The 19,015-nt window shown below is 37.2% G+C and overlaps 2 protein-coding genes and 1 long non-coding RNA gene across 3 annotated transcripts; 1 reads left to right on the forward strand and 2 right to left on the reverse strand.

The window, feature by feature from the left end:
* Positions 1-714: 714 nt before the first annotated feature.
* LOC131137519 (interleukin-17 receptor D) lies at positions 715-9,547 on the reverse strand. Its single transcript, XM_058085584.2, has 12 exons — positions 9,431-9,547; positions 8,383-8,467; positions 7,305-7,463; positions 7,026-7,144; positions 6,742-6,865; positions 5,974-6,012; positions 5,740-5,885; positions 5,557-5,631; positions 5,422-5,482; positions 5,168-5,305; positions 4,190-4,365; positions 715-1,272 (listed from the first exon to the last, which is right to left on the reverse strand). Exons 1-12 carry the CDS (start codon positions 9,545-9,547, stop codon positions 775-777), a joined length of 1,737 nt encoding a protein of 578 aa, XP_057941567.2. The 3' UTR covers positions 715-774.
* Positions 1,317-3,455, forward strand: LOC144901964 (uncharacterized). Its single transcript, XR_013630168.1, has 4 exons — positions 1,317-1,620; positions 2,155-2,230; positions 2,697-2,825; positions 3,260-3,455. It is a non-coding gene; the product is annotated as an uncharacterized LOC144901964 (long non-coding RNA).
* A 250-nt stretch (positions 9,548-9,797) lies between the features above and the next one.
* Positions 9,798-16,315, reverse strand: fam50a (family with sequence similarity 50 member A). The gene is made up of 13 exons (XM_078798008.1): positions 16,049-16,315; positions 15,622-15,706; positions 15,423-15,522; positions 14,524-14,666; positions 13,664-13,740; positions 13,381-13,447; positions 13,252-13,313; positions 13,104-13,180; positions 12,385-12,439; positions 12,249-12,297; positions 11,417-11,487; positions 10,611-10,721; positions 9,798-9,953 (listed from the first exon to the last, which is right to left on the reverse strand). Exons 1-13 carry the CDS (start codon positions 16,157-16,159, stop codon positions 9,945-9,947), a joined length of 1,017 nt encoding a protein of 338 aa, XP_078654134.1. The 5' UTR covers positions 16,160-16,315; the 3' UTR covers positions 9,798-9,944.
* Between the last annotated feature and the right edge of the window lie 2,700 nt (positions 16,316-19,015).

The following is a 19,015-nucleotide window of genomic DNA, read 5'->3' on the forward strand; positions in this document are numbered from 1 at the left end:
TGCACTGTTGAGTGGTTGCTATACAGAGTTAGGTGTCCTAACATAATGTCATCTGGCCAGTCATCCACTTCTAGTGGCCATCATTGACTTGAGAATACGGGTACAATAATACTTTTTTTCTCTTTTTAAAGTGCTTCAACCTGAAATATGTATAACATACATTATATATAGATGAATTTAGAAAAACATTTTAAATCAATGAAATAAATATGTGCTTATTATTTGTACTGTATAACATTTCCGTTATTATTATTTCATGTTATTTTTTTCTAAAGAGTAACATTTAAAACAAAAAGCTCTAGGTCCTGTCAAAAAAAATGCCAGCTTTTTTAATTTTGGTGCATGCTTTGAATGAAGAGAAAGTACCGCCATCTGGTGGCCAAATATAAACATTACAAATTGAAAGTAAGTAGTCCAAATTGAAATCTGATATGGTATATGATAGTGTATGGTATATGAGTATTTTCAATGGGAAATTAAAATTTATTTTTTTGAAATTGATATGGAATGTTTATGACAGCAACATATAATGAAAATAATTACATTATTATTATATAATATTATAATATTATAATATTATAATATTATAATATTATAATATTATAATATTATAATATTATAATATTATAATATTATAATATTATAATATTATAATATAATATTATTATAATATTATAATATAATTATAATATTATATAATTAATTACCTTCCACCTTATTGCAGAAGATTGACGATTCAGAATTTTGGTGGATATACACCACATTTTTGGGGTTCTATTTCTCCACCTTGTCTAAGCTTTTGGCCTTCATCGCCTTCTCTGCTTCCCTGAGTGTCTGCTGCAAAGCTTGTCCGGCAGGTGTCTTAGTAAACTCTTCCTCAGAGATCCCCTTTATCATCAAGTGGCGGCCGGGTATGTAAAGTGGAACTTGATGTAGGTGAGAGAAAAGCAGCGGCAGGTCAGCTGTCAGCCTGTAGTTGGCCACCAGCCTAAGCTCCATGGGGATGTCAGTTATTTCAGAGTAATTAAAAATGGCCGTCATGTATTTAGAGAGGTCTTTGCCGCCAGATATGGCGCGGCCCACTTCCTCCCTGACGAGGCGAGGCATCACCTCGGAGTCGAAGGTACCTGGCGCTGTTGAAGGCTCGAGTCTACGACAGAGACCCCGAGAACAGATGACCAAGACAAAGTTGCTCTCCAGGATGTGACGGTAAGACCAGGCCAGGCTTCCCTCCTGGGCCACTTCCAGAGAATTCCAAATGTCCAGAAACACCTTGAGAAAGGAGGGGAAACAGGTGATGAGTGAAACTGCATGCCCACACTCTTAAAAATGCTGGGTTATTTTTTTGACCCAATCGCTGGGTTGAGCCTGTTGGGTCATTTAATTGGGTTATTTTTATTGAGTTGGGTATTCTGAGAACCCAATTCGCTGGGTTATCTCTGTTGGGTGCTGAGTTATTTGCTGCTGGGTTGTGATTTCCATTATATTGTGCTGGGTTATTTTGGACAACCCAGAGCGTTGGGTAGAATTTTGGACATGCGCAACAAAGCCCCGCCCACAAACTTACTTCGTTCGGACCCCACATTTCATCTGAGGAGACCAATTTCAGCACGGAGCAAGGTTTGTTACATTCCCACTATTGTTTTACCGTATAAATGTCTTTATATTATTATATAACGCTTCATAAACGTGTTAAAATGTAAGTTCGTGAAGCACTGTTGAGTACTAGCTTGAGGAATCGATCGGTAACCTTAGCAAACTTCCATTCCCTCCAAAAGTGGCAAGCGAACACATTCGCTGGCGAGCTATGTAGGAACCAAACTATGTTGTTGAAATTACAAGAGACATGTGTGATAGTTATGAGGACAACGTCAGTTATCTCGTCAATTTGCCATTTTATGTGATATCAAGTTAAAGAATCTCGTGAATTAATACGAGCGTGCTGATGAACCGGTGTTTTTTTAAGCTAGACTGCTGCATGCTAGCGGGCTTCCGTTAGCCACCGATAGTCCACTGTATACTTATCAGTTTGGGCGCGAATTCGACGACAGTTTTGTAAGTCGCATATAAATGTCGAAAATACTTTTGGACTACTGAATCTTATTTCATTTCATGGTATGTTTGTTCTTATGCACCCTCTTTGTGATGTTTCAGTTCGCTGAAAAGTATCTATGGATGAGTTTGTCAGTTCCAAATTGACTGAGTGGCAGCTACCGGGGCTGATTGAAAGGTAAGTCATCTTCATGCCTTCATTTTATGGGTATTGTTTTACAGTAGCTACTGTGCCTGCTATATGTTCTACACATAAGAAATGGCGGTGGGTCAGTCACTGTTGCTTGTACCAATACCCAAATTTTTAACAGGGTGAGCCATCTTGTGATTCTAATATATATTGCTGTTATATCAGCCTGCGAGTCAAAGTTTGCTCACCACTGCTCGAGACAATGATGACAAACCCTCTATGGTACACATTATGATCCCAATTGGTAAAAAAAATGTTTTTGTGTTTTAATATAGACCAAGTAAACATAATCGAGACATTTTCTCAATATTATTTTAGGGTTGATTGCAATACGACAACACTGCACAGTAGTGGAACATATTGAAAACAGTTTTATCTAAAATTGTAATATATTATAATATTTAAAACTCATGTTCTCAACAATCTGGTAATGACACCCATAATTGTCCTACAGATGCCAGGGGAGAAGTTGCCCATGACGCTGCTGCCCATCCTGCTCCCTCCGCCTGTGTTTAAAAAGGGCAGGAAATTGGCCCGGGCGAGTATTCAGGAGGTGAAGAGAGCCTTCATCGATGTTAAGCTGGTAAGTAATTTACCTTTCAACAGAAATTAAAATGTAAATGAATTGTGACATGACTCCAGTTGTTCTTTTACACAGTCTTAAAGCAGGACTCTTTTTATGAGGAGCGACTTGAAAAGACTGTATTTCGTGGAATGTGTGACAGCGTAACATTTGGCTGTTTCTCATTTCATGAAGCACTATTCTTACAAGTTGTAACTTGGTGTAAGTTGTTACTCCATAGTGATGTGTGACGTATAAACCACAGACCAAACATTAGACTGGCCAAACCCCCTGAATAAATTGTTGAACACGCCATTGACTTTACAGGTGTCACATTTCTCCCCATAGAATATATATTGAAATAGCTTCAGTAGAGAGCTGATGACAATTGCTCTGCACTGCTAGAAATACTTTAAAAAAAAAAATACTTACCTTTTTTTCTTTTCTCATCATAGGTCGGAGCTAACATGGTGGAATACTTGCAGCAGGCACAATCGCCTACCCATTTGTGCTGCTGCTCACAGAGCCTCTTGTTCTATGTATATATCACTCTCTCATAGCTGTCCCCCTCACCCGTTCTTAAAATGTAATTTTTTTGGACATAATTTGTTCATATGTGAAGGAAATGTTGTGAGTTGTTATATTTGTATGTTCTGGAAATGTAATATAAATATATTATATATAATAAATAAATATTTTATTGTTACATTGGTGTCATTGTAATATATTATTAATAATATTAGCATACAATAAAAATAAATAAATTATATATATATATATATATATATATATATATATATATATGGTATATTGGCAACCCAACTTGTTGGGTTGAAATAACCCAGCCGTGTAGTAAATATGAACCCAGCGTTGGGTCATATGAACAACCCAATGTACAACCCAATTGTTGGGTTAAGAGAACCAACCCAACTTGTTGGGTTAAAATAACCCAACGCGAGGTTGGTCCTATATTTAACCAGCGTTGGGTTGGGAAACAACCCAGATTGGGTTGTTTTTAACCCAGCATTTTTAAGAGTGCAGCTGTGACTTTAGTGTGTATAAAAAGTAGGACGGTTGTGCTTCAATAAAACATGGCCTCTTTATGAATACATGAAGAGGTCAACAGCACACATCATATTAAATACAGAAATAAAAAAAAATTACATCCAGATAATTAAAAACCACAAGCATCACTTGCAGGTTTGAGCTCTATGAACTCTGCCTAGCAACAAGTGCTCACACAAACTTATGTCTTTACCAGAAAAACATTTTCAATAAAAAGGTGTTAATTTTAAGTGCAACAAATGTAAGTATTAATTTTATTATGAAACTAACTTTATTATACCTATAAAAAAACAGATGAATTTAGAAGTAAAGTGTACTACCTTAATGGCCATGTGCTGCTGTATGAAGGATGCCAACTGCACCACCGCGTTGACATGGGCGGGGCCATCGTGGCTGCTGTAGCAAATCAGAAGACGAAGAGGGCTCATACTGTTTGTGGACAGTGATATCGTTTCCTCCTCTGTGGCACGCTCATCTTGATGTTGCTTAATTAATTCTAAACGGGAGGGAAAACAATTGATAATGTAATAATAATAATAATAATAATAATAATAACAACAGTAATAATAACAATAATAATATAACAATAACAGCAATAATAATAATAATAATAACAATAATAATATTACTACTACTACTACTAATAATAACAGTAATAATAACAATAATAATAACAATAAAAGCAATAATAATAAGAATAATAATAAGAATAATATAATAACAAGAATAATATTACTACTACTACTACTAATAATAATAATAATAACAATAACAGCAACAATAATAATAATAACAACAATAATAATAACAATAATATTACTACTACTACTAATAATAATAATAATAACAACAACAGCAATAATAATAATAACAACAATAATATAATAACAAGAATAATATTACTACTACTACTAATAATAATAATAATAACAATAATAATAACAACAACAACAATAATAATATAATAACAATAACAATAACAATAATATTAACAATAACAATAATAACAATATAATAAGAATAATATTACTACTACTACTACTAATAATAATAATAATAACAGCAACAATAATAATAACAATAATATAATAACAAGAATAATATTACTACTACTACTACTAATAATAATAATAACAGCAACAATAATAATAACAATAATATAATAACAAGAATAATATTACTACTACTACTAATAATAATAATAACAATAACAATAATAACAATAATATAATAACAATAATAACAATAATAACAACAATAACAACAATAACAACAATAACAACAATAACAATAATAACCTGGTATGAGTAAAGATTTCTTTGTTTGTAGCCAGCGTCGCCTGACAGGTACAGCAAGGAGGACTACAAATATGGCCACCACACCAAGCACCACTGGCAGCACTACAATCCAGTAGGGAGAGCTTTGATGGGTTGCTTCTGAGGGTCAGAAAGAATAACGCTGTTTAAGTCTTGTGCAAATGCATTATCTATTAATGTGTAAGTCTCCACATGTTGCATTAAAGATCATATTATGATCCAAAAAAAACACCTACCTTGCTGCTTCACCTGAAAGTGGAATCTCTTCCTCACTGCATCGACTTCATTGGCTGCAATCTGGAACCCATGTCAGAAAATATTTAGTATTTTCCATGATTCTTTATGCTTTATATTGCTTGTTTTGTTTTTACCTCGCATGAGTAATTGCTTCCTTCTTTGAGGTCTGTGAGCTCAAAGCTGTGGTGTGTTCTATTTTTGGAGAAATCCTGGAAAAAATGCACATTGAATTGAAATCCATATTGTTAACAATACTGGATGTGAAAAGTACATTCCCACAGGCTATGAAATACATATAACTAGTACATTTTTCTCACAGGTGTGATATCGGTGAACGTTGTCTTGGCGTCTGCTGTACAGAAGGAGAAGTAGCTTTCGATGCCCATTGAAGGAGGAGCCAGGTTGAAGGTGACAACGACCACGAGCCCTTTCTGTTTCACATCAATGTACTTGGGATACCAATCTACATTGAAGAGGCAATAAAGTTGACGTTAGATAAGGAATTAAAGAGAATTAATTTGCTTGTGTTAGTAGTAACAATATTTTCTCACCCGCTTTACAGTTCTGAAAGCCGTTTTTCTCAGCACACGCTGCAAAATCACAACACACATCCCATGACTACGATGACTTCATTTGGATAGATAAAAATAAATGTTAATGGTTTGATTTCATTTGAACATGCATCAGATTACAATTAAATGCATCACATAATCAGCTCACAGTTCCACATGTCCAAAAGGAGTAGGAAGAAGCAAAGCTTATTAAATCCTACCCCTCCATCTGGTACTTTTACAATCAGCAACTGTTACATTTGTTCACTTCCTGCTTTCCTAATATAGTTTAAGGTTTTTTTTTTTTAATAATGCACCTCGTACCGAAGTACGATGTGATATGACCATCCAATGACACAATGGGTACCATAGTAACCGTAAATATAGTGATTTTTATTTTTAGGTAATTGGTTATTTTTAGCCTTATGCATTATTTTAGCTGTTTGAAGATGAACTATATCAGCAAGTTGAAGTATTTGTGATTTTAAAAATAAGGAGTTAATATGTTCTCTGTTGGCGGCATTATGAATTATCCTTACTGACCTTTTTTGCAGTACATTTAGCGAGTGAAGATTGCTTTTATAGTTATTAGCCCATATTTCCACACAATAAGTAAGATATGGTAGAACCAGAGAGCAATAAAGAATGTGGAGTGATTTCTGATTGAGAACAAATTTAGCTTTGTTCAATATTGAAATATTTCTGGCCACCTTATGTTGTATATTTGTAATATGAGTTTTATATATGAGGTAAATAAATAAGTCTTACAGCGTGTGGAGAAAATCTTGCTGTGATAAAACTTCTCCCACTTCTCAGGCACGGGCAGAGCCATGACAGTGATGGCATAATGGGAGCCAAGGGTGAGGCCGGGGAAAGGGTCTGATTTGTATACCTGTGAGAGGACAAATACCTGTGTGAATCATTTCCTTTCATCGGAGACTGAAGGCGCACAACTGCAGTTCTTGTAAGACACGTGTATTTAGAGACAGAATGCAGAAAAACTACCTCAAGGCATAAGGGTTTTTGTTTATGTGCAACTGTCCTAAAAATACCGTTTGAGCGTGTGAAGGCAGTAGGGTGAGATTTCGCTGGAAGAGAAATAGCTGGCAGGAAACACCGGAGCCTCCTAAGGCCTGCAGGGACACCTGGAAGCCTCGCAGGAAAGAGATACCTGCAGAAAAGGAAAATAATTATTAATCATCACCATGTATTATTAGTGAAAGTCTCTCAGGTAGTTTTCATGAAATAACTGTCTGATATAAGTTACAGCATGTAAATTGTCCAAAGTCATATTGTATGAACAGAACATGTTAGGGTTTAGATCAACACACCATATGGACTGGGCTTCCAGGAAACAACAATAGTTTCGAAATTAGTGTCCGTCTCGGGTACGAGCTCAATGTTGATGTCATGGGGTGCCTGGACAAAATGTTGACAGAGGCGAGGGTCTTCTTTTCCCAGCAGTTGAAAGCATGGCCATGGGACACAAGCTGCGGAGGAAAGTCACAATCTTACTGGATTTGACATGGTAATGGTAATGGTTTAATTTCATTTGAACATGCATCAGATTACAATTGAATGCATCACATAATCAGTTCACAGTTCCACATGTCCAAAAGGAGTAGGAAGAAGCAAAGCTTATTAAATCCTACCCCTCCAATGGTACTTTTACAATCAGTAACTGTTACATTTGTTCACTTCCTGCTTTCCATAATACAGTTTAAGGTTGTTTTTTTTAATAATGTACCTTGTACCAAAGTACAAGGTGATATGACCATCCAATGACATAATGGGTACCATAGTAAGTGTCAATATAGTGATATATATAGCACATCATGACTGGTTCAAGACTCTTCATCCTTGTATTTAGCAAACATCAACTGCTTGTATTGTTTCTTGAATTGGCTCATCGTTGTGCATTGTTTGACTTCCTTACTCAATCCATTCCATAGTTTGATTCCACATACTGAAATGCTATGGCTTTTTAACGTAGTCCTAGCATATAAGTGTTTCAAATGTAGTTCTTCCCTGAGATCATATTTGGATGACATTTTTAGGGAATTGATTGTTTTTAGCCTTAAGCAATTTTAGCTGTTTGAAGATGAACTATATCAGCAAGTTTAAGTATTTGTGATTTTAGAAATAAGGAGTTAGTATGTTCTCTGTATGCGTGTGTTCTCTGTGTTCATAAATTTTTCAAACCATTTTCTCGCAATATTATGACTTTATTCCGATGATATCTGTATTGTTTGATTTTATATTACAACTTCCCCCCAAAAACTAAATTTGTTTTGTTTTTTTCTGCCACAACAGAAACAAAAACCCCAAAAGGGAACAAAAAAAAAAACAAACAAACAACCTTCCACGCAGGAATGTACAAAGGGTGTGACAGAGCAACTTACTACTTACTTCCTAACAAGTTCCTGGAGTTGAAGCCCAGAGCCGTGTTCACATCACTGCTGCTTATTCTGCAGTAGGTACATCCTGGTCCTCCCTGTAGGTGGCAGAAATAAGTCCAGGAGTAAGTTATTTTATTCACTCTAACTGAGTGAATGACTACAAAATGACTTTATCTCTGAGGTCTCTAACATGAAATGTCCCTCCGATGTACTCGTTCATGATCCTATCTATCTTGGTCACTCCCAATGAGAACCTCAGCATTCTCATCTCTGCTACCTCTGACCTGTGTATAATTCTGATCAATTCTACTCTTCTTTTGGTCAATTATTTCTTTTTTTCTCTTCCTCCTAAAATGCGCTGTGCAAGGCAGCATTATCATTCTGTAGTACCTTGATTTAGTTGCCAACACTGCCCCTAGTGACTGTTAGCAGAATTAGTATGTCATCAGACCAAATTTGATTGGACGAGAGGCAATGGTGTGACATCATGGCATTGTTTGGATGCCCAAAAGTATTAGATCATACACCCTTCCCAAACACGTTAGTCCACTAAGCAGAACGACAGAAAATAATTAGTAGTTTTGCTGTCATTTTTTTTCCTAATTAAACATATGGGGAACATATTATTTGTATGCAACTGATGATTTTTTAAAAAATATATAATTTGGGATTTTTTGGAAAAGAAAGCTGTTACCGTTTAGTTTAATGGTAATACAATACAAATTACTACTAATTTATTAAGAAAAATAATTACTTTTTTACCAACCGTAACACAATTAGCCAAATAACCACCGCAGTGGTATTTTTTTAACATCCACATAACAATTACTATTACTGCTAAACATATTAGTCCATGTAACACTACTACTAGTACCAAAACAATCGTTTTTTATTCCATTTAAACATAATTTTACATAAAGAATCCTTGCAAAGGCTGTTGTGTGTCATTTGTACATGACACTTAAAATTCTCAAAGCTTAGTATTTGCACAAACAAACCAAACAGCCCCCCGTGTTGACAGTGAGAGTGAGTAATAAAGTGAAAAAGTGAGAACTAACCTGGCGAATACACGTTAAGTTGCAGCTCTGCGGAGCGATGGTTGTTGTCAACTCATTTGGCGATTGCAGGTCAGCAGGTATAAGGAAGGTTAAAAATACGAAAGCTGCCCCCCACATGCTGCTACGGCCAAAATACAACATTGAATCAAATCCCAAAGTGTGCTCAAAGTGCTATGACTGTGGCAGAAGGAAAGGAGTAAAGAAATACCATGCAGGAGGTGTGGTGTCTTCAGGCCGAGGGCGGGTGGAAGCTGGCGAGATCATGTAAACGTGTTCTGACTGGATCCACCGTTAAAGCCTGACCTACCGAGTTGACTGTCAGCCTTCCAAAAGCAATGATCACACACAAAGGAATCCAACAACAAACTGTCATTACAGGATAATTTTATTGACCATAATTAAATGGGGGCCATTTCAGGTAGACTTGGGGCAATTAGCATTTTGATGAACCTGAGAGAGTCCAATTGTGGAAGGGAACAGAGGAACAGAATTCAGAAGAGGTTTTGCCACAGTTTCACCGGATCTGGAAAACAGAACATAGAGAAGAACAAGGTTAACATCCATCATCTATGCTGCTTATCCTCGATTAAGAAAGATATGCAAAAATGGATGGATGCCTACAAAATTAATGAATTAATTTTCTACTACTTATCCTCATGAGGGTCGCGGGGGTGCTGGAGCCTATCCCAGCTGTTTTCGGGCGAGAGGCGGGGTACACCCTGGACTGGTCGCCAGCCAATCACAGGGCACATATAGACAAACAACCATTCACACTCACATTCATACCTATGGACAATTTGGAGTCGCCAATTAACCTAGCATGTTTTTGCAATGTGGGAGGAAGCCGGAGTACCCGGGGAAAACATGCTCCACACAGAGATGGCCGAGGGTGGAATTGAACTCGGGTCTCCTAGCTGTGAGGCCGGCGTGCTAACCACTCCTCGGTCGCACCTACAAAATTGCACACGGAAAATTGCGAAGCTGTTTGTTTTGGTTGCCTCACTTGGTTGCCTCGCTCATTCACTTGTCTTCAAACATAATGTAAAAATACAACTTGTTTAGCAGGTTGATCTGCTGTTATTCTAAATATAACGTAGTATATGGGATAGGTGATCAAAGGCTTCTCCTTGAACTCTTTTTTTTCCTATTGCATGTGAAGGAAAAACTGAAAAAAAATCACCGTGTATTTATCCCATTTCTTCTCGGGGTCGTACGGCTCCCATCGACTGGCGGGGAAGATGTGCTTATTCTTTTCATACCAGCTCCTCAGCACGACTTTCCCTGCGTGAGACTTCAGGCCAGAACAGAACGATGTCAACAAATGTCTAAGGGTGGCAACAAGTAGAACCACGTCATGGTATAGTTAGATAATCACATGTACAACATGACAAAACAAAACCATCATGGAAAAACCTCAAGCTTATTATCTAAACAGTTTTAACAGGTGTGCTTTGCCTTTCCTTGTGACGCCACCATGGGAGGCTACTTACTCATAGCAAGTGTGATAATAACCATAGTTCTTTTTCATTAAGATGGCAGTAAGTTAGATTTAGTGGTGATCATCCAGCAGTTTTAAATTGTGATTGCACCACTCAGCAGTGGTGTGAAACTCATACGTGTTATACTTGCTGCACTGTTGTTTACAATGAACTCATCATTGCTATTAATGCTGACTGAAAATGTAGCTCCTTTACACTGTTATGAAATTGGTTCTGTTGCTTATGTGATGCAACATCCCTGGTAACAAATGGCCATGTGGGCAAAGAGAGCTATGTTCCGATACTTTACAATGTAAGAGCCTCCTAGACAGCCGCTAATTGTTGCAAACAGGCTCTTTAAATATGAGATAGTTATGAATTTTGAGTTGAAAAATGTCAGCAATCTAGCTGAGGTGATGGTGGGTCCCTGCAACCAAACCAGTTGAGAACCACTGCTTTGCATCATGTCCTACGTTTTGAACAGAGAAGCATCACAAAATTGATTTACCTCATCTTTCTCTACAGTGGCGTCATTGACCAATCGGATGTCATCGTGGACGTCAAAGCTGAAGAGAGGACCTAGCGTGGATGGAAGGGGGCAAAACCATCCAGAATGAAACATTGCTGGAATTACACCGCAGGTCTTGATCATGATTACTATTATTATTACTTAGCGTCGTTATCAGACGTTTTGACTTTGAACACACGTTTGAGCGTTCGTTGCACAAACACCTGCTAATCCGCATGTGTACACACCCCAGATACGGATAAACAATAACATATTGGTACAGAAATGCAAGTGACAACATCAGGCAAGTATGACGCGGAAGTAAAAATGGTGAGTGCTGGAGTCTATCCCAGCTGTGTTCGGGCGAGAGGCGGGGTACACCCTGGACTGGTTGCCAGCCAATCACAGGGCACATATAGACAAACAACCATTCACACTCACATTCATACCTATGGACAATTTGGAGTCGCCAATTAACCTAGCATGTTTTTGGAATGTGGGAGGAAACCGGAGAAAACCCATGCATGCACGGGCAGAACATGCAAACTCCACACAGAGATGGCCGAGGATGGAATTGAATGCGGGTCTCCTAGCTGTGAGGCCTGCGCACTAACCACTTGTCAAAAAATTTGGTTCGAGATGCCACGAAGTAGGTGGCAATGCCTTACAACAAAACATTAAATGAATTATAATAAAACTTTAATAATGATTTGGAGTACATGAGAAATCATCACAGAGATGGCCGAGGGTGCGATTGAACTCGGGTCTCCTAGCTGTGAGGTCTGCACGCTAACCACAAATGAAATATGACAAAAATGAATTCTTAACCTACCTGATTTGCCTCTGGCTTTGGTTACGATGAAGTCATAAAAGCTGTGGTGCTAAATGAGGAACCACAAGGACCGTTTAGCTTGCTTTTAATATAAACCATATACTATCTTGACACTTTAAACCAGTAGTTCACTCACATGTGGGATTATCAAATCTTCCTTGATGTACATCAGCTGCTCGACTCCTGCAGACCTGCACAGAAACGTACACTTTCCACTTAGTAAAATGACATTTTTCTTAGTTTTCTGTGACTGTCACAGCTATAAGGCCAACAACTAAACTTTTAAGATTTTGGGACACTGTCAACAAGATTAACACTGAAAAAAACAATGAACGCGTGTTCATGTCCCACAAAAGGATTGTGGATGACAAGCAAAATTGCAGCTTTCATTTAAATGGAGCCAAGTGAAGATTTGTTAAGGACTAACAGCTGCGGTCACGGCTTGCATTCTGCCACTTTTTTTCTATCGCTTTTCCTCACGAGGGTCGTGGGGGGTGCCGGAGCCTATCCTAGCTGTCTTCGGACAAGAGGCGGGGTACACCCTGGACCATTGGCCAGCCAATCACAGGGCACATATAGACAAACAACCATTCACACTCACATTCATACCTATGGACAATTTGGAGTCGCCAATTAACCTAGCATGTTTTTGGAATGTGGGAGGAAACCGGAGTACCCGGAGAACATGCAAACTCCACACAGAGATGGCTGAGGGTGGAATTGAACCCTGGTCTCCTAGCTGTGAGGTCTGCACGCTAACCACTCGAACGACGTGCAGCCCTCAATTAGCATAAACACAAAAAAAGCTTTCATACAAACATGAACTAATATGAACTAATAACCTCCATGACCGACCTGAGCTCACTGAAGTCCTTCCTGAGGACTTCCAGAGCCTTCTGCAGAAAATTCTGTATCGTGTTTCCCTTCTTCATCTGAAAGAGACAGACACATGAAAAAGAAGCGGAAAAAGAAAAAAAATTTTGGAATGTGAGCCACTCTTAACCTTGACAGTCTTTCGATGGCCGGATCCATCCCAGTAGCTGAAGGTAATCTCTATTTCCTCGCCTGCAAACATACAACCATTACTCATGTATTATGAGAGTTAGTCAATACAAGTATGTGTGATACTGACTCTTGATCTTCTCCTGTTTGAGCTCCCACTCCTGCCTGAGTTCTTCTCGCAGTCGATTCTCCTCCTCCTGAACACAAAACCCCCATTGTTTATGGTTATAGTGGTGTGAAAAAGAAAAAAAGACATCAGGAAGGGGACAAATACTGTTGCACACCACTGTAATATCACACATACATTCGGTACAATACTGCCTCACTGTAAACTTTCTCACTTATTTTAAATCAAACCGGATTTAGCATGTATTTCACTTTCCATAATGTAAGGTGCACTTATTCAAACAAACCTCTCTGTCTCGATCAGGAAGGAAACTTGTGTCCACATCTGGATTTTTTCCAAGCTTCTTCTTCTTTACAGGAACATCTGTGAAAAACTAAATCCAATGAGAAACTATATACTTACTACAAATGTGTACTTCCTGACATGTTTGGTACAGTTACCGTAAATTCCGGACTATAAGCCGCTACTTTTTTCCCAAACTTTCAACTCTGCGGCTTATTCAGTGATGCGGCCAATTTATGTAATTTTTCTAACTGCCGCCAGGGGCTCTCGAGTAGAAAAGGTAAGATTAAGACCGGTGGAATATATGCGTCGACGACTGCAACTTCTTGTCTTGTGCATAAATTAAATTAGCGTGAACATACCCTCATCATGGAAAATGCAAAAAGAAAGGCATATGACACAGCTTTCAAGCTAAAAGCAATCGAGCTGTCCGATAAAGAAGGAAACAGAGCTGCACGTACACGAATCGATGGTGAGACGCTGTTGTTACCATGTTGCTACCGTTTTACTGCCAGGCACCGTATGTGAAGAAAGTTATAGTACTATTATTCTTAAGTTATATTATTAAAACTTTGAAAACTCTCTCTGTGTGCCGTCTTTCTTTGTAAATATGTTTACATGTTTTAATGTGGGCACATGCGGCTTATATACAGGTGCGGCTTGTGTATGTACAAAATCGGTTTTCCTCTAAAAATGTAGTGGGTGAGGCTTATAATCAGGTGCGCTCTATAGTCCGGAAATTACGGTAAATGTTTCAGATCTAACATGTAAGTATTAGTCAGTGACAACACAACTGAAAAGTATATCACAATCTAGGAAGGGAACTGGAGGACCACCTGTACTGTAATCACTGGATTTACTCACAATCTTGCTCTTCTTCTTCTTCTTCCTCCTCCTCCTCTTCTTCTTCTTCTTCTTCACCGTCATCTTCTGGATTAAAGGACAAACTGGCAATTTTTCTCTTCTGTTCTTCTTTCCTCTTCTTCTCCTTCTGCTTCTCAAGCTTGCTACACAGAGGAAGAAGAGGAAGATGTGTGATCAACAACTTCACCAACACTGTCCATCACTCACGGGTGATAGTAGGTAATCTAATGCGGGGGGGGGGCAAATATTTTCCATTGAGGGCCACATTCTGAAGAATGAAAGGCTTTAGGGGGAGGCATATTTTGACATTTTAATGTTTATAAAGGCTAAAGGTTTTGTGTTATTATTGATTATTTGAGTCAACATTTCAGGTTAGTGCGCAGACCTCACAGCTAGGAGACCAGGGTTCAAGTCCACCCTCGGCCATCTCTGTGTGGAGTTTGCATGTTCTCCCCGTGCATGCGTGGGTTTTCTCCGGGTACTCCGGTTTCCTCCCACATACCAAAAACATGCTAGGTTAATTGGCGACTCCAAATTGTCCATAGGTATGAATGTGAGTGTGAATGGTTGTTTGTCTATATGTGCCCTGTGATTGGCTGGCGACCAGTCCAGGGTGTACGAAAACAGCTGGGATAGGCTCCAGCACCCTCCGTGACTCTTGTGAGGAAAAAGCGGTAGAAAATGAATGAATGAATGGTTAATGATGGCTACCACCACCGCTACCCTCAGTAGCCAATTTCATCACGTTAGTGGTTTTATTGGAATAACAAATACACACATTGAATCTTTCGAATGTCTTCTCAGACAACCAGAACAGACCAGTTATCGATTCAATGCCCTCAGACTACAATTACCCATATGAATGACAATATTCACAGACAGGGTGTTTGTTTACTCACAGCTGGAGCTCCTTGGACTGCTCCTTCTTTGCTAGTTGCTTCTCACGCTCCTTCACCAAAGCCTCCTGCTTGGCTTTCATATCATTCAGTGTCACCAGACCTAATAGAGGTGTTAAAGGACAATAAGACACACTCTTGTGCAATGCATACAACAATCTAAATGGATGTGGCTACACAAATGTATTTGTGATTCACATACCAACAGTGCTGGACTTCAATTCTGCCTCCACAGCATCATAGTGAGCTGAGAACTTCTTATCAATGTTAGACTTAACCATATTGTCCTAAAAGAAAACAGATATTCAGCACAGTAGTAGTCACAACAGAGCAACCATTTTATTACAGTATATATTAGCAAGAGACAATATTATACAAATGAAGCTGAAATATACTTTAAAGTAGGCAGTATACAGCTTGTACAGTTATATGGATTTACCAACCACTGAAAATGTGGATTTACACACAATTGCAACACCAATAAAAATGTATTACTGATGAAGTTTGAAGAAATATCGGGATGTGTACATACACGTAGACTTTTTGGTCTCCCGGGGACATTCATTACAAGGTTAACACGCCAGACAACACCAGCAGACATTAAAATAAAACGTTAAAATATTACAAACCTCTGCAATCTTCTGTTTGAGTTGTTCAAGTTGCTCCCTCTCCTTTTCTCGTTTTTTCATCAGTTGCATGGCTCTTCCTGCCTCGCTGGCAGCTCCTTTGTATTGAGCCATATTTGCTTTTGTTTTTCCAAAGGAAATAACACCTACACAAACGTTAATCAAGAAAATATTAGAAACCTAATTAATGTATACAAAAATAAACGCAGAATGTTCCTGGACTCGCAAGCTAGACTTCTTTACACAACACAACAAGAAAAATGGCGACAGTGCAATGCATGCCGGGAAGAGCGGATGTTGCATTCAGGTGCTGGGTGAAGGCTCGTAACTGGGAGAATGCCCAACCCTTATTTATAAATTAGTTACTTTTGTACGCATATACATTTGCATAAATATAAATTCTAAAACAGTTTTGTAGTATTGTCCATTATATATATATTTTTCTTTTTTTGGGGTAAATATATGAAACATTACAGTGCATTTCTTACATCAATCAAAATATAACTTTCCATTATTTACATTTGTATTCAACTATAAGCAAAAGCTTATAAATGCCTACCCCTTTTTCCAAGATATAATCATGTTCATGCCACAGTCTTGTTTTCCCCTGTTATTATCACTGTAATATTATTATTATTATCATTATTATCATTATCATTATTGTTATAATCTTTATCCTTATTACCATTATTATTGTTATCACCATTATTCTAATCATCATTAATATTACAATTTTTCTTATTATAGTTGTAACAATTTTTTGATTTTTTAAAATTATCTAATTTTACAGATTTTATTGATTTAACAAAATAAATACAACTGATAATATATAAATATTGTACATACTAGGTTGTACTGTACTGTATTATTGTACAGTATGTCCTTCAAAGCTAGTTTCAGATAAAATTATTTTGTGCAACCACTTACAATAATGCAATTATGTTCATTCCACAAAACATTTTTCAGTATATACTTAAAATGAGGCAAAAATGAGGACAAAACCTTAAAATTCATCACTCCATCATCCTTTATTGTCATCATATGTTCTTTTTTTTATCACATGTATACGTTGATACTTTAAATCTCACATTACCAATGAAGTCCAAACCAATTATGTAAAACAAACTGAATGTTTCACCTTAATGTTTCTACTTAAACGCAACAGAAAGGGGGACATAATGTAAAACCCATCTCAAACCCTCTTGAATCGCACCAATGTTAGCAGATCAGAGTGAGTTTCCAAAACTTTGCGGCAGGATTCACAGTTTCAATCAGAGGAGGTCACATGACTTGTCCTCTTGACGTGAGGGCAGTTGAGGCTCTTGTACATCCAAGCAAAATCAACTGACTTATGAAATCTTCCAAAGGCAAACCTGAGTTTAGCCCATCTTAACGCTGCAAAGCCCTGAGTTTTGCCTTGTAGGCCATGTGTCACATATGAAAGGGAATGTCATCATCATCTTCTTGAGTTTGTCTAATCACTGCATGCTACTATTAAATACTGCAATGTCAATGCTAACATCTCTTAAGTCACATGTTGTAGAAAAAAAAGTGAAAAGAAAGCATGGAGGCACTCCTTTTTTTCCTCTTTTACTCACATAACAATGAACCTTGTCAAATCTGCCACTGAAGAGCAGTGTATATCTTTTGTTGACATGTTTAAAAGCATTATCACTGTTTATTACAGAGGAGTATTAGAGCCACACTGATATAATAATATAATAATGCTATAAATAACTTTGGAATTGTGACTATAAATTCAAAAGATCGCAATTTTATGAGAATATATGTATACTGAGAAATTGATAATTTTACAAGAATCAAGTTGTAATAATACAACATATTTGGCTTTAAATGTGGGAATACACATCGTATAAAAATATTATCTTATTTTTATAAGAATAAAAGTGTATTTGTACGAGAGAAAAATAACAATTTCAACAAAATTAAAGGCATAATAACACAAGAAAAAGGTATAATATTGAAATTTCAATGTTATGAAAAAAAATCACAATGTTACAGGAATAAAATTATAATATTATGAGAAAAAAACACAACTTTATGAGAATAAAAGTTCAATAACACCAGAAAAAAAAATTGAGGCAAAAAGTGATCCAACTTTCTATACCGCTTCTCTTCTTCTGTTTGTTTTTAAAAAGTAATGTTACAGAAATAAAAGTTGTATAATTAGGAGAAAAATATTTGTTATTTTATGAGACCTAATTCATAATATAATAGGGTTGTGGGTATGCTGGAGCCTATCCCAGCTATCTTTGGGCAAAAGGCGGGGGTACAATAATTGTAATATTATGAGAATTTTTTTTTTAAGTGAGTGAAGTTTAAATTATACATACAGTGTAAGTGGGAATATGGCAATAAAGTCTGAGTTTTTACGAGAAGAAAGTTATTATTTGCAAAAACACACCCTTATTCTAATAGTAATACATAATATAATATTTTGGTCTTTTCAGTGTGGCTCTAATTCACCTTCATTGACAACACATCCCTGATTCTCCAAATGAGAAGTCCAAAAAAATAGACCTGTATGTACATTTAGAAATGAAAAGAGCAAAGAGAAGCTGTAAAACACACTGCAAGACATACTGCAATACAGCACCATGTGGTACTATGAGATGGCACAGACGTAAATATTAGGGGTGCAACAATACATGTATTCGAGGATGGTGTCATGGTTCGCAAGTGGATTTAACTGATTTTTTGTTTTATGTGACCCTTTTTTCTTTTCAGAACATGCTGCGTACACTTCAGCCCCATTACAAGATTCCTTTAAGAACCTAGTATATAACCTATAACACTGTTTTTGTTTTGAAGTGGGCCTTTCATTTAAGTTATTTTTGTGTTTACATCCATGTAAAATGTACTAATTATTGAATTAATTAACTGATTTGCCTTTGCTCCCAAAGCTGTATTTATACATCTTTTTGCACGAGAGGCACACACAGGTGATGA

Source organism: Doryrhamphus excisus, linkage group LG17 (genome assembly GCF_037039965.1).
Source record: "Doryrhamphus excisus strain RoL-2023G ecotype Guam linkage group LG17, RoL_Dexc_Guam_v1.1, whole genome shotgun sequence".
In the NCBI taxonomy this organism is placed as follows: domain Eukaryota; kingdom Metazoa; phylum Chordata; class Actinopteri; order Syngnathiformes; family Syngnathidae; genus Doryrhamphus; species Doryrhamphus excisus.

Bases quoted from the DNA above. Each gene is read 5' to 3' on its own strand.
- LOC131137519 (XM_058085584.2), bottom strand. From the start codon at position 9,547: ATGTGGGGGGCAGCTTTCGTATTTTTAACCTTCCTTATACCTGCTGAC. The intron at 7,145-7,304 runs GTGTGTTGATCT...CCTTTTCTGCAG, and splicing joins CTGGAAGCCCAGTCCATATG to GTATCTCTTTCCTGCGAGGC. The intron at 6,013-6,741 runs GTAAGACTTATT...GTGATTTTGCAG, and splicing joins CAAGATTTTCTCCACACGCT to CGTGTGCTGAGAAAAACGGC.
- fam50a (XM_078798008.1), bottom strand. From the start codon at position 16,159: ATGGCTCAATACAAAGGAGCTGCCAGCGAGGCAGGAAGAGCCATGCAA. The intron at 13,314-13,380 runs GTCAGTATCACA...GTATGTTTGCAG, and splicing joins CAAACAGGAGAAGATCAAGA to GCGAGGAAATAGAGATTACC. The intron at 12,440-13,103 runs GTCGGTCATGGA...GTTTCTGTGCAG, and splicing joins AAGGACTTCAGTGAGCTCAG to GTCTGCAGGAGTCGAGCAGC.